We start from the raw sequence: 15,979 nt of genomic DNA, 5'->3' as shown, positions 1-15,979 counted from the left end.
GCCGATTGGCTGCGAGGCGCCTGCGTCGGGCGGGCGGGACCAGCTGGTAACCGCCGAGTGGCCGGAGAGCAGGGCGGGGCCGAGGCGGCGGGCGCCGGGGAGAGCCGGGCTGGGAGGGGTCCTGGACCGGGGGCTGGGGCCGGGGTGGGCCCGCCGGCGAGCCGGAAGCCAGGGAGCAAGTGTGGTGGAGTGGGGCGGGGCCGAGCTAGAAATGGGACGCCGCGGAGCTGGGAGCCGACCCTGAGCTCATCTTTCGTAGGGAGAGCTGAGTTCTGGGGGCGCCAGAGCCGGAGGCGGAGACGTGAAGTCAGGGCTGAGTGGGCGGAAGAGAGCCTCGGCTGAGGTGAGGCCCAGAAGCGGGAATTGAGAGGTGGAGCCTGCACCCGAGGGACAGAGTTGGGATGGGACACGTTTTCCAAATGTCAGGCTGCTGCAATTAGTCCAATTCCTCTTGGTTTGTCTTTTGGAGGCAGCCCTAAGTCCTCCCACTGCCCCTCCTCATTGCACTGCCCAATTAGCTCAGGTCCAGGTGCTGCTCCGATTTCCTCTTTGTCCAGCCCCGGGACTCCTGCCCTGTGGCTGCTACTTTGAATTAGAAACGCTGTCACACAAGTGAAGGTGCCTGGCCACTTAGTCTACTGCGCAGTGTCTCTTACGACTCTTAGCTCCTTTTGTTTCAAAAAACTTTGAGTCTTGGTACAATGTGTTTGACTTCCTTAAGGGCAAAGAGGGTGGGAGAAGGGGAAATAAACCTCTAATCTTTGGTGCCTCTCCAAGAATGAAATGATAACTTGGTTTTTCCATTATTTTAACAGACATGGCCACCAATCACCCAAGAGGACACGTGCAACTGCCCCGAGCTGATGCCATTCGTTCACGTCTCATTGATACTTTCTCTCTCATCGAGCATCTGCAAGGCTTGAGCCAAGCTGTGCCACGACACACTCTCCGAGAGATAGTTGGTCAGCAGCCTGTTTCTTAACTAGCATAAATTTAAGACTCCTCACCACACCCGCCAAAGAGTAGAAAGCAGAGAGACTATTTTAAGGGTGAAAAATTCAGGGAAGATTGGCTTGGTTGCTAGTTTGTAAATGATATCAAACTTGATAAATCAAAATAAAGCTCTTTGAACCCAGGAGATAGAACCCATGCCCCTCACTTTTAGGCTTAGGATAACTACTAGCCCTGGCTGACTTGGAAGTTTCTACGAAAGACACTGAAAACTTTGAGGATTGAACCTGCGGCCTTTATTCTTAGGCATGGACAGTGTTGGTCATAAGTGATATATTAGCTCTTATTCCAAACTAATGTTAACTGCTGTGAGGAAGAACAAGGCAAGCCTCTGCACTAGGGGACCCATTATGTAACCAGTATCCCTGCCCTGGTCCTGCCTGTTCTTCCTATCCCCCAGAGATTTCTCTTTATATTTATCCACTGTCCCCTTTTAATTTTTGGTGTAGATCCTTCCGGTCAGAAGAAGGTTATGTTGGGAGATCAACACCAGCTTGTGCGCTTCTCCATAAAGCCTCGACATGTAGAACGAATTACACATGGCCGGAGGCTGATGAGCAGGCTTCGAGTGCGCTGCAGTCAGAGGCCACCTCTTTCCTTGTGGGCTGGATGGGTCCTTGAGTGTATCCTTTCGTGCCCCTCATTTTTATCCCATGCCTTTACTGTCTCTCTTGCCTCATCATCTGCCTGAAGACTTATTTTCCCATTTCCAAACTCCATTTTCTTCTGATCCTCACTGGTTCTATTCTTGCCCTTATTATTTCACCTGTATTAGAAAGAATTCCACTCCGTATGTTTCCTTAAGAGAAAACAGGTCCTCTCTTCACAAACTTCATCATCTTTCTCATCTTTTTGAATACAATTGTACTGATGGTTGAAATAGGTGAGAACTGACATTGAATGGAAGAGGAAGTGGCTATGGGTCATTTTTCCTATAAATTGATCATTTTTTTATTTTTGACTGTTACTTGAATTGTGATAGGGACAATTATATTAAGTCCCCCATAGTAAGATTTGTGCAACTGCTAAGACATGGAAATATATGGAGGGCTCTCAAGAGAGTGGTAGATATAAAGTAGTCTAGACACTTATAGTGTAATAGACTCATGGGAAACCAAAGATGTAAAGACCAGTTATATTTCTTTTTTTTTTTTTAATATTTTATTTATTTATTTGAGACAGAGAGAATGAGAGAGAGAGCACATGAGAGAGGGGAGGGTCAAAGGAAGAAGCAGACTCCCTGCCGAGCAGGGAGCCCGATGCGGGACTCGATCCAGGGACTCCAGGATCATGACCTGAGCCGAAGGCAGTCGCTTAACCAACTGAGCCACCCAAGGCGCCCCAAGACCAGTTATATTTCTTGTGTCAGTTTAGTTTAATAGTTGTTTAAATTAGCCTTTTGTATTAGAGATATTGGTGCCTATTGGTGAGTGATGCAACACTTACATTTTTTACAAGTATGTTAAATATTGAGTACAAATAAGAAAGCTCACAAAGTATATAAAGCTAGATACAACTAAAATATTAGATGAGCCAAAAAATGACTTAAAGAGTAAATGATTCTAAAATCAGTCCTAAATTATATGAAATGTATTAAAAGCAAAAAAATCTGGAAAATCAATGAGCTCATTTGATTATCATCTCAAACAAACTGCTCCGAAATGATGAAAAGGACTTCCTTGTTTCATCCTCATTGTTTCGGGGAATTTTCCTACTTTATAATAGTCTTTTAATGCAATCAGGTCAAAGATATTTAAATATACAACAATTCTTGATATCACTAACCCACTACAGTATACTATATACTTTGAGGTATTTATTTTTTTTTTTAGAGAGAGAGAAAGAGAGTGTGCACACATGTATAGACGGGAGAGGCAGAGGGAGAGGAAGAGAGAGAAAATCTTAAGTAGGCTCCACACCCAGCGTGGAGCCCAACTTGCAGCTCAGTGCAGGGCTTGATCTCACAACCCTGAGATCATGACCTGATCGAGAGTCAGATGCTTAACCTGCTGAGGTACCCAGGTACCCCTATGCCTTGAAGTATTTTATTTTCTCCCCATTGTGGTGAGGATTTTGAGCTAAGTCACCCACATTTCCTATTTCTTGTATGATAACTGGCATGTATTTGCCTTGTGGTGTTAAGGGTATAGTCTTAAGCCTTGGAATAAAGTAAACAGCAATAAATATACAGGATTTCCTGGATCTAATGGACAAATCAAAATAGAATAGCACTAACCATTCTAGTTGGTAAAACAGTTGAATATGAAACATGATCACTGTGCCACAGAATAGGTGGATTGCTTGAATGGAAATTATCTGGCAAGTTCAGCAAAATTGTATCTTATTAAGTACACTCTCATGGTAGAAAGGCAGGAGGGATTTTGCAAAGGCAAAGAATTTGTGACTAACAGATTTCTTTGAACAGACTAACTCGTGATAAATATTAAGACTGTTTAGGCTTTTAAAAAAACAATTTTCCAGATCATAGAGAATGTTGTTACAGATAGGGAAAAAAATAGTAATTAACAAACAGTTCTCTAGATCAAAGCTCCCTAATTTTTTTTTTTTTTCTTTTAAAGAGTGTACACATACCCGGTGGCGGGGTGGTGGGGGTGGGGGGGTTGCCGGCCGGCAGAGGGAGAGAGGAGAGAGAATCTTAAGCAGGCTCCAAGCCCAGCCCAGGGCCTGACACGGGGCTCCTTCTCATGACCCTGAGATCATAACCTGAGCCGAAATCAAGAGTCAGACGTTTAACCAACTGAGCCACCCAGGCGCCCCATCCCCGATCTTTTTGGTCTTGTGATTTTGTTTCCCAGTAATACAGCTATAAACTTGAAAACCTCCTTAGGAGTTTAATCATTCCATTAGTTTTATATGGTATAAAGAAGCAAGTTGAAGTAGAAGTAATATTTTAGACTAGCATATTATTAAATATTTTATTTTAACGTGTATAATATAATTTTTAGCACATTTTTACTTTTGCCATTTTGTAAGTGATTCATGCTGTTTTTAAAGTAAATATATGATTTGCTCATAAATGAATTTTTAAAGGCCGTTAATATATTGTTTGGCTCAGGGATCAAATATATTTATTTTATGTATTATATGTTTTTTAATTTAAGTTTTTGTTCTTTTTTAAAAATTGAGATATAATTGACATATAACATTAATTTCAGGTTTACAACATTATGTAGTATATGTTAAGTACATATTATATATTAAGGTGTAGGTGGAAATTTAATTACGTGTTAGGGTATAAAAAAGAAAAAAATCTACTTTCACAATGATATCGGTAATTCTACTTTTCATTTTAAACATCAATTTGGCTTATTTTTATAATTTTCACATTTTGTTTCCAAATGATGAGAGGGAGAAAAGAAAGAAGATTTGACTCATTTGCAATCCATTTTCTGAAAATAACACATTGCAAGTGTGAATAGTCCTTAGATTCCAACAACAAAAAAAATCATGTATAACATCATTATAATTTTTTACATTGATTTTGAGGTTCTAGAGATATCTTGATGTGCTATATATGAATAATTCTGCAAGTTTATCTCAAGATGAACTTCATCAGATTCTATAAATTGCATTCATCTGATCAAAAACTTTATATAGCATTGGTGTTCCTTACTTCATTGTGGATAAAATGAGCCAAATCTTCTTTTTTTTCTCTCTCATCATTTGTTTAAAAAAATATATGATTTGTGCACAAATGAATTTTTAAATGACATTATATGTGTTTGGTATGGGGATCAAATATATTTTATGTATTATATGTTTTTATTTTTTTATTTTTTGTAGTATATATTTTTAAATTTAATATTATGGATATAACCAGCCAAAAAACAGTTACAATTTCAAACTGTTTAAGTGTCAAAATTGACAGCAGTTTGTGTTGTTCAGAGTGATTGAATATGTTCTTCTAATCTCCATTAACTGCCAAGGATATCAGTCATAGTGCATTTGGAGGCTCTCAGATTGTTCTGTTTCAAAGGGAAACTATTAAATTATTATTTAGCTTTTAAGCCTATTTTGATTTCAGTTTTTTTTTCCTACAGCATGGTATACATCCATTAAATGCATAAAAGAAATGAAGAGGGTTGAAAGATGAAGGCAATAAGTTGAGGAATAGCAATTAGCAGATAATAGGATTTCAGGGAGAATGTATAGGATTTAATTTGCTTTGCAGGACTAAATCAGTTTTAGAGAAGAATGGGAAATTTTTTAAAACTAACAAATAAAGAACCAAATAATTTTTTTAAAAAGATTTTATTTAATTATTTGCCAGAGAGAGAGAAAGAGAGCACAAGCAGGGAGAGTGGCAGGCAGGAGAGGGAGAAACAGGCTCCCCGCTGAGCAGGGAGCCTGATGTGGGACTCCATCCCAGGACCCTGAGATCATGACCTGAGCCTAAGGCAGATGCTTAACTCACTGAGCCACGCAGGCATCCCAAGAACCAAATAATTTCTTATTATAACTCAGTATGTTTCATGAATCTGGCTTCTTGTTCCTACTTCCCTTATCAAGCACTTTACATATCATGGCCCTACATTTTCATTCTATTCTTAAGGCCCATTGCTTCTTCTTCTTTTTTTTTTTGTAGCAGACAGCATTGGTGGTAGTAAAGAGAGCAATCCCTTGGTGACTGTGTGACCCCAGAGTGGGAAGGCAGTGACCTCCAGCTGTTAGACACATTGATACCAGCAGGAGATGAGTTGTAGCTATTTTTCATGGTCAATTCTTTCTTTTTTTTTTTAATTTTTATTTATTTGACAGAGAGACAGCAAGAGAAGGAACACAAGCAGGGGGAGAGGGAGAGGAAGAAGCAGGCTTCCCGCGGAGCAGGGAGCCTGATGCGGGGCACGATCCCAGGACCCTGGGATCATGACCTGAGCTGAAGGCAGACACTTGAGGACTGAGCCACCCAGGCTCATGTCTCTCTGTCAAATAAATAAAAATTAAAAAAAAAAGAAAGAATTGACCATGAAAAATAGCTACAACTCATTTCCTGCTGGTATCAATGTGTCTAACAGCTGCAAGTCACTGCCTTCCCGCTCTGGGGTCACACAGTCACCAAGGGATTGCTCTTTACTACCACCAATGCTGTCTGCTACAAAAAAAAAAAGAAGATGGTCAATTCTGTCCTCCCCTGTATTTCACAGGTTGAAAAAAATATCAATGTTAAGAAAAGAAACAAAGAAAAATGGAATAGCAGTGGGCACAACTGTGGTTTATAATAGTTTCTGATAATTCTTTATCATTCAACTTCCCAATTCCTTAACCTTTATTCATCCTTCGCTCTACTCTCACAGAATTGCTTGAATCCTCAAACACCAAATTGTGGTCACTCAAGCTGACTCTGGAGGTGGCAGCTTGGTTCATCTTGCTTATTTTCATCTTGGAGATCCTTCTAATGTGGATATCCAGCTTTTTCCTCTTCTGGAAGAATGCCTGGAATGTCTTTGACTTTGTTGTCACCGTATCGGTAAGGATAGATATCCTGAGGATTAGTTTAGTGGGTTGAGGAATGAGCCTAGGTGAATCAAAATGACAGGAAATTTAATTAGATCACAAGAAGAACATTATTTTGATTTTTTTTTCTAAAACTGAAGTCAGTCATTTCAGGAGTTGTTGGTATTAGGAGCAAGACAGAATCTAACCACAACATTAGCCCCAACAAGAACATCTGCCAGTTACTAAGCACTTACTAAGTGCCAGGCACTGTTCTAAGCGTTTTACGAGTATTTTCTCATTTGAGCTCCACAACAACCCAATGAGATAAGTACTGTGCTTATCCCCTTTTTATGTTGGAGCAAACTGAAGTGCAGAGTTTAAGTAATTTAGTAGAGGAAGGCTCAATTGGAAACAGTCCTCAGAGAATGCTGTTCAAGAGATAATGCCCAATGAACTATGAAGAAGATGAGATAAAGAAAGGGGTAATTGTGCAAGGGTACTTTGGGTACATTTTACTCATAATCTATGTGTTTCCCACAGTCCCTGCTTCCTGAGGTTGTGGTGCTGGTAGGGGTAACAGGCCAGTCTGTGTGGCTCCAGTTGCTGAGGATCTGCCGGGTGCTAAGATCTCTCAAACTCTTTGCACGATTCCGTCAAATTCGAGTCATTATTTTGGCCCTGGTGAGGGCTCTCAAGGTGATTTGACTGTTGCAGCTAAACTAACTGGGCAGGGTGGATAAACATTGGAATTTAACATAAAACAAGTCTGGGTGGGTCAAAGAGGTCAACAAGGGACCCTATGATTGGATGAGAAAGGGCTGGGGAAAGCTGCTGTGGTCTAGAGATAACTGGACTCGGGAGTGGAAGTGAGGGTTTTGGTGGGTGATTGCCAGGGTGGGCTTGACTCTGCTGTAGGTGGAATCAGCCTAGTCTGGCCCAGCTCTGACTCGAGGTCATGGCCTCTAGAGCATGACCTTCCTCTTGATGTTGCTGCTCATCTTCTTCTACATTTTTGCTGTGACTGGTGTCTACTTCTTTGAGGATTTCACCCGTTCAACTCGCCAGGACCTGAAGTACCACATGTTCTTCTCGTAGGCAGGACTGGGGGAATCGTGGGTGGGGGGAGAGGGTTTGGGCAAGAAACTGGGAAGCTAGTCCAAAGTAAGTAATACAGAAAGTATAGTCTATTGTGAGAAACTGGAATAGAACACAATAGGGAGAAAATAAGAGAAAGCAAAGGAATAGTGAGTAGTATTAGCTCTGATTTTGAGGATAGGGTGGCTAGTTCCAGGTTTGCTCTGGGTTTTGAAATTTAAACATCCCCTCCTCAACCATCTTTAGATAGCAGTATACTCCAGTGATTAAGCTCTGGTTTCTATGCCTCAGTTACCTCTTTTGAAAAATGGAAATAATAGTTGCACTACCTCATAAGAGTGTAGGAATTAGAGTAATGCATTTTTGCACTTAGCACAGATTTGGACACAGTGTAAGTGATCAACACATGCTACTATGACTCTCAAACAGGTCACTGGTTCTACCCCAAAGTCTAGGTGTGGGGGTTACACACCGAACAGAAGATTGGAATCCAATCTTGTCAGCACCTCTTAGGTCTCAGACTAACAGACTAACAGGTAGCTTTGTAAGAGTATTGAGTTAGGAGAGTCCTAAATATTTGTGTGCATGTGTAACCCCCTGTTCGGTGAAGTCCATAGAACAGTGAAGAATGAACTTACAAAAAAAGATATGCAGTTGGTGATTCATTCAATTATTAAAAATTCAGCCAGTACCTATTTATTGAGCACTTACTATGTTCCAGGCACTAATGGAATAGTGAGAGATATTCATGGCTTATTCATGATAAAGGAAAACCTAATAAAACAACTGCAAACTGAAGAAAGCTTAGCTAAAAAATTGATAGAAAGAAGCCAAAGTCAGAGCAAACTACAAAGAAATGTTCTTATGTTGTTTTAAGAGTAAAACAATATGTTTCTGATTTAGATCTCTGTTCTGTCTGTACCCACACGTCCTTTTTCTCTAGGGACCTGCTGAATTCCCTAGTGACAGTGTTCATCCTCTTCACCATGGACCATTGGTACGCACTGCTTCAGGATACCTGGAAGGTGCCCGAAGTCAGCCGTGCCTTCAGCAGCATCTATGTCATCCTTTGGTTGTTACTTGGTTCCATTATCTTTCGAAACATTATAGTAGCTATGATGGGTAAGCACAGAAGAGGGAAAACTTGGTTGTGAGGGGTAGTGGGGAAGAAATTAGGGTGAAAGTTAGGATTGGTAGATTATGTATAGAGAGAACCTGAGGTAGCAAGAAGTCTTGGGGCCTGGAATGGATATTTCACTTGGTTTCGCCCCACCCAAGCCCTCTCCCCAGGTCTATTTACCACCATATCCCAACTCCTAATGGCCCTTCGGGGCAGTTACTAATTTCCAGAATATCAGGAATGAGCTGAATGAGGAGATGACACATCTGGAGGTTCAGCATAAAGCCGACATATTCAAGCGGCAGATTATCCAGAGGTCTGCTGCCCCATTTTCAAACTCAAGTTTAGTTCTGAAGGGTATCCCAACCTCATTCCCTTTTTCTACTCCTTAGCCTTGACCCCGTTTTTCCCTTCCTTTCCACAGAAGATTTGCCCCAGGTTTAGAATTCTCCAGCTCTAGGGGTGCCTGGGTGGCTCAGTTGGTTGGGCGTCTGCCTTAGGCTCAGGTCATGATCCCAGGGTCCTGGAATTGAGTCCCACATCGGGCTCCTGCTAAGCGGGGAGCCCACTTCTCCCTTTCTCTCTGTCTGCAGCTTCCTCTGCTTGTGCTCTCTCTCTCTCTCCATCAAATAAATAAAATCTTTTTAAAAAAAGAGAGAGAATTCGCCAGCTCTAGAATATTGCCTGATTCTTTATCCGTTGTTGGGACTTTCCCACTCTTTTTCACCTTCTTACTACAATGTGTTCTCCTTAGTTTTCTTCATTTTATGATCTGAATTCTTTTTTCCTTACCACGCTCCTGCATCAGTATAACTCTCTTCACTCTTCTGTGTTTTTTGCTTTACAGGAGACAAAACCTGTCCCCTGAAGCAATGAGGTCAAGCCTAAGCAAAGTGGATGCCAGGTTAGGAGTGTAAATGTGAACCGGGATAGACAAACGTGAACGAGGAGAGGGTGGAAAACTAAAGATGAAGATTGACTTTGAGAGATAATCCATTTATTCAATAACTATTTATTGTAGTAGGTTGAGTGGTGGCCCCCCAAAAGAAATATCCATGTCCTAACCCCCTGGAACCTGTGAACATGACTTTATTTGGTAAAAGGGTATTTGCAGATGCAATTAAGTTAAGGATCTTGAGATGCAATCACCCTGGATTATCCAGGTAAGCCCTAAATGCAGTGACAAAGGCCCTTATAAAAGGCAGAAGAGAAGACCTAGACCTTGAAGAGGAGAAGATGTGAAGATGGACATAGAAATTGGAGAATTGGAGTGATGCAACTGGAAGCCAATGAATGCTAGGCAACTGCCAGAAGCTAGAGGAAGCAAGGAACCTTCTCCCCTAGAGCTTCCAGAGGGAGTATGGCCCTGCTGACACCTTGATTTCAGACTTCTGTCTTCCAGAATTGTGAGAGAATAAGTTTCTGTTATTTTAAGCTACCAAGTTTTTGGTAATTTATTACAGCAGCCATAGGAAATTGATACAAGTACCTTCTTTTTTTTTTTTTTAATTTTTTTTTATTCTTATGTTAATCCCCATACATTACATCATTAGTTTTAGATGTAGTGTTCCATGATTCATTGTTTGTGCATAACACCCAGTGCTCCATGCAGAATGTGCCCTTCTCAATACCCATCACCAGGTTAACCCATCCTCCCACCCCCCTCCCCTCTAGAACCCTCAGTTTGTTTCCCAGAGTCCATCGTCTCTCATGGTTCGTCTACCCCTCCGATTTCTCCCCCTTCATTCTTCCCCTCCCACTACCTTCTTCTTCTTCTTCTTTTTTTTTTTTCTTAACATATATTGCATTATTTGTTTCAGAGGTACAGATCTGAGATTCAACAGTCTTGCACAATTCACAGAGCTTACCAGAGCACATATCCTCCCCAGTGTCTATCACCCAGTCACCCCATCCCTCCCACCCCACCCCCCACTCCAGCAACCCTCAGTTTGTTTCCTGCGATTAAGAATTCCTCATATCAGTGAGGTCATATGATACATGTCTTTCTCTGTTTGACTTATTTCGCTCAACATAATACCCTCCAGTTCCATCCACGTCGTTGCAAATGGCAAGATCTCATTCCTTTTGATGGCTGCATAATATTCCATTGTATATATATACCACATCTTCTTTATCCATTCATCTGTCGATGGACATCTTGGCTCTTTCCACAGTTTGGCTATTGTGGACATTGCTGCTATAAACATCGGGGTGCACGTACCCTTTCGGATCCCTACTTTTGTATCTTTGGGGTAAATACCCAGTAGATACAAGTACCTTCTATGAGACAGATGTTATTCTAGACCCTGAGTATTCAGCACTGGACAAGTGAGCAGAAGGAGAAACAAGAAACTCATTCATCCATTCAAGAAATAATTATTTTTGGGGCACCTGGCTGGCTCAGTCAGTAGAATGTGTGACTCTTGATCTTGGGGTCATGAGTTCAAACCCCACATTGAGCATGGAGCCTACTTAAAAAAATAATTATTATTATTTATATAAACTTTTTTTTATTAAGTAAACTCTACACCCAACATGGGGCTTGAACTCATTATCCCAAGTTCGAGTCACATGCTCTACTGACTGAGCCAGTCAGGCGCCCCAAGAAATAAATATTGAATACTCATTAGGTGCTTGGACTGTGTCAGTGAACAAAATAGGCAATAATGCCTGTTCTCATGGAGATTACATACCGGCAAGGGGAAAGAGCAATAAACAATGAATATATAAAATGAGTAAATTAATATATTAGAATATGATAAGCATTATGAAAAAATAAAAAATAGAATAGGTGAAAAGGGATTGTAATATAGGGTGGGGATTGCAGATGGGTTATAATTTTATTTTATTTTATTTATTTATTTTTTTTTAAGATTTTATTTATTTATTTGAGACAGAGAGAATGAGAGACAGAGAGCATGAGAGGGAGGAGGGTCAGAGGGAGAAGCAGACTCCCCGCCGAGCAGGGAGCCCGATGCGGGACTCGATCCCGGGACTCCAGGATCATGACCTGAGCCGAAGGCAGTCGCCCAACCAACTGAGCCACCCAGGCGCCCAGATGGGTTATAATTTTAAACAAGGTAGTCAGGATGGCCTCATTGAAAAGGTAACATTTGAACAAAGACTTAGAGGAGGGGAGGGGATTACTGTGTGGCTATCTATGGGAAGAGTGTCATAGGCAGAGGGAACAGCTGATGTGCTTGAAAAACATCAAAGAAACCACTGTGACTAGAGCAGGGTGACCAGTGGGGGAGAGTGATAGAAGATGAGGTCAGAGAGATAATGGGGACCTCATCCTTTAGGGCTATGAGGGCCATTATAGAGACTTAGGCTTTCACTCTGAGTGAAATGGAGAGCAGCAGAGTAGAGCAGTGACATGAAGTGACTTACACTGAAGAAGGATTTCTCTGGTTGCGGTGTTGATGCACTGTAGAAGAACAAGGGAAGAAGCAGAGAGACGAGTTAGAAGGCTAAAGCTATCCAGGCAAGAGGTGATGATGGCTCAGACAACAGTGGTACCAGTGAGAAAAGATGTATTTTTAAGGTAGAATCAATAGGATTTCTTGGTTGATTGGATGGAGTAAAAGAGAAGAGTTGAGAATGACTCCAAAGTTTTGGCCAGAGTAGCTGGAAGGATGGATTAGCTGAGATGGGGAAGGCTGGGAGTGGAAGAGGTTTGATGGGCAAAGAGTTCAGTTTGGGTTGAATTTGAGATGTCTATTAGACATTCAGCTGGTGATGATATGTGAATAAAAGTTGTATATCCAAGTCTGGATTGAGGAGTGAAATCTGGACTAGAGGTTTAAATTTGCATTTGGAAGACATTTAAACTCAGGAGAAGAGATCACCAAAGGAATGACTGTAGATGGGGAAGATAAAAAGGTAAGAGCTGAGCCTCAGGGTCCCTCAAGATATAGAACTGAGGGGGCAAACTATAGTTGTGGTGTAACAGGCATAGAGCTATGGAGCGAGGAGCTAAAACTTAGCAAAGTAAGGTGGAGTGTGGAATGCAGGGCCTGAGTAAAATGGAACACAGAAGCTATGTGGTGAGGGGCACTAACAGGGATATACCACACAGGATCGTTGAAGTTGGAAGTGCTTAAAAGCTCAAATTTTGGGAGCAGTTTGGCCCTCATGACCTTAAGTCCCAACTTCAGGGGATGGCAAGGGCCAGGGCCGGCATAATGAAAGAACTAGCCGTATCTCATAAATGTATTTGAAGGAATAAAATATCTCCTTTCACTTATAGAGATGCCAGCCAACAAAGAGAATCTTTGGACTTATCAAAAGCTTTTGAAGAAGAGTCTAAACACAGTGCTGATGAAGAGGGTTCAAGAACATCTGCACCGAAAATAAAAGATTCCTTGTCAAAAATGAAAAAGTCCTCATCTTCCTCCTCCTCCTCTTCCTCCTCATCTTCATCTTCCTCCTATTCCTCTTCTTCTGAGTCCAGATATTTAGACTCCATTGGTAAGCAGAGTTTCTTTCATTTGAATTCAGACTCCTCCAGGAGACATCCCAATCTTAATAGGAGCTCTCCCACTATATCTACTTCCCAGTTTTCTCCACCAGTCTGATTTTCTGGTCTTAATTGCTTGCTTTGTGCTTTCTTTCATTTCCCCTGTACTTCTGCTTCACTGTGGGTAAGTGTGGCCATGGCTGTCTTTGCTTACTGTAAAAAGTTGTCTCTCGGTGATGTTCCCTTTCCCCTCCCTGATTCCTGTTTACTCTTGCATCCCTGCTTTTCCTACCCACATGATAGGATCTATTAGCTCTTATCCAACTTCCACAGATCTAGACATGTTTTTAAGAAGCATTCCTCCCTCCAGGTCAGTTGGACTGGGAGACTCATGTGCACCAGAATCTGCCTGGGCTAATGGAAATGGATCAGGATGACCGTGTCGTTTGGCCTAGAGATTCACTCTTCCGATATTTTGAATTGCTAGAAAAACTTCAGTATAACTTAGAGGAGCGTAAGCGGTTGCAGCAGTTTGCAGGTATGGATTCAGGGCAGTCATGGGGACCAGGGGTTAAGTACATTGGAGTAACATATTGGACTAGCATATATAACTGGGGAGAAGGAGGAGAGTGTCCACTATTTGGGCATTTCAGCTTCTGAATTTCCACCTCGCACTTAAAAAGGCAATTCTTTGGTTTGGTATGTCACATTCTTATGTCCTGATTTCTTATAATCTAGAGAGAAACTGACAGCTTGCTTCTCCAGTAGGGAAAACCTAAATCCTATGAGGTCCGAACTTGTTTCCCAAGAGGAACTAGTGTCCACTTGCAGGTGTTGGGTGTTAGTATAAGGTGGGCCCTTCTCGGTTTGTGCAGTGCTCTCCTTTTGGACCTGTTTCTGCTCTCTGAAGGGCATACTTCAGACCTGAGCAGTAGGGCCTTACTCTCAACTTGGATAGCAACGGGGATCAGACAGAGAGCAGAGAGCTCACAAGTGCCCACTGCTTCCAGGCCCCAAAAGAGGTTTATGAATTGTAGGCTTTTCTTCCTTTCAGACCCTTCTAGTGTCAGCCTAGACAGAAGTATGTACATTATTTAAATAGTAGAGTTAATTTAAGTGGAAAACTACTTGCTCAAAATTATTTCCCCTAAATTGCTCCTTTGAAATTTCACCACTGAGAGATGAATTGACGTTAATAAATTCTCCCTCTAAAAATACAAAAACTGGAAAAGTTAGGGGCCATTTTTTATAATTTAATAGGGATTAGTGTTGTCTTTCTCATACCTAATTGTCAGCTTAATGTAAAAATAACAATGAGGGAAGAGGAATGTGTGTGTGGCAGGCACAGGAGGGCAATCAGAGGAATTTGTAACAGTGAAACATGAAATTTAGAGCAGGATGTCACAGACAGGCTTTGCCTGCTTCATAATGTTGCCTAAGGTTAATCCTGTTCTTTCCAGTTGTCCTCAGTCCTGCCTTCCCACTTGTTCTCTGGGTAGAAACAGGGTGAAAGAGAGGAAAAGGAGCAAGGTAGCTTCTTTAATCTGGGTTAATTCATCTATGGCAGAGAGTACTGCCTCATAGGGCTTAATGAAAGTAAAGGTTCATAAAGATTTGTGTGGGAGCCTAGAACCCAGAAAAGCAGAGTCTTTAAACATTTGTATGTCCTGAATATTCTTAGCTTTGTAGCCTCACAGCCCCGTCTCTTTACAGTGCAGGCACTGATGAACTTTGAAGACAAAGAAAGCTGACAATAGATGGCTTCGATTTCTTTGGCAAAAATTAATGAAAGGAATAGTTGGAAATGGAAAACTCAAAGTATAAATGTCTAATAAATACTGTTGATAATTACTTAGTGGTCTGTTTCTGAGACATAGGGAATACGGAAATGTTTAAAGTCAGGCTGAAAAAATTAGTTCAGGTGCCATTGGGGCCCATGGTCTTTGCCTTTCTACTCTTTCTACAGCTCCTGAATCTCACTTCTTTCTTGACTTTGTCATTGTAACCCCCACCCTTCCTGCAACCTTTACTTCCTGGTAGAGTCCTAATTTTACCGTCTCCCTCCCTGATGGGTACAGGCCTCTGGGGGTGGGAGGGTAAAGAGATCCCAGGAGCTGTACGGTAAATAATTGAGAACTATTGTTTCCATTGCCTATTCTATGAACACTGCTTCTCCTATCCACCATTAACTTTCATCAAACATCAGGGCGCCTGGGTGGTTCAATTGGTTAAGCCTCTGACTCTTGATTTCTCTTCAGGTCATGATCTTAGGGTCGTGGTATCAAGGCCCTTATCGGGCTCAGCACTCAGCGCAGAGTCTCCTTGTCCCTCTCCCTCTGCTCCTCCCTGCCACTCACATGTGCTCTTTCACTCTCTCACTCTCTCTCTCTCTCTCTCTCGAATAAATAAATAAGTAAAATCTAAAAAAAAAGCTCTTTAATCAAACATCATTTGATTAAAGGGTCCATTTAGGGGGCGCCTGGGTGACTCGGTTCAGCATCTGGCTCTTGATTTGAGCATCCACTTTCAGCTCAGGTCATGATCTCATGCGTCATGGGATCCAGCCCTAGGTTGGGCTCCTCACTCAGCGGCAGAAGATTCTCTCCCTCTGCTTGTCCCCCCTACTCACTCACAAGTGAGCTCTCTCTCTCTCTCTCAAATCTTTATTTATTTGAGAGAGAGAGAGACCATGGGGAGGCGGGGAGACAGAGGGAGAGGGAGGGCAGACTCCCTGCTGATTAGGGAGCAGGACCCTGGGATCATGACCTAAGCTGAAGGGAGATGCTTAACTGACTGAGCCACCCAGGCGCCCCTAAATAAATAAATCTTTTTTTAAA

The 15,979-nt window shown here is 41.9% G+C and overlaps 1 protein-coding gene across 1 annotated transcript; it reads left to right on the top strand.

Annotated features, from left to right (window-relative positions):
* Nucleotides 1–213: 213 nt before the first annotated feature.
* On the top strand, nucleotides 214–14,893 carry CATSPER2 (cation channel sperm associated 2). Its single transcript, XM_021695746.1, has 13 exons — nucleotides 214–343; nucleotides 816–962; nucleotides 1,461–1,634; nucleotides 1,826–1,894; nucleotides 6,327–6,499; nucleotides 7,009–7,164; nucleotides 7,435–7,559; nucleotides 8,507–8,685; nucleotides 8,900–8,999; nucleotides 9,531–9,587; nucleotides 12,933–13,153; nucleotides 13,513–13,680; nucleotides 14,856–14,893. The coding sequence occupies exons 2-13, from the start codon at nucleotides 818–820 to the stop codon at nucleotides 14,891–14,893; spliced, it is 1,605 nt and encodes a 534-aa protein (XP_021551421.1). The 5' UTR covers nucleotides 214–343; nucleotides 816–817.
* Nucleotides 14,894–15,979: the final 1,086 nt, after the last annotated feature.

The sequence above is a fragment of the Neomonachus schauinslandi genome, chromosome 9 (genome assembly GCF_002201575.2).
Source record: "Neomonachus schauinslandi chromosome 9, ASM220157v2, whole genome shotgun sequence".
Taxonomy (NCBI): Eukaryota; Metazoa; Chordata; class Mammalia; order Carnivora; family Phocidae; genus Neomonachus; species Neomonachus schauinslandi.
This window is presented reverse-complemented; position numbering and strand designations above follow the sequence as displayed.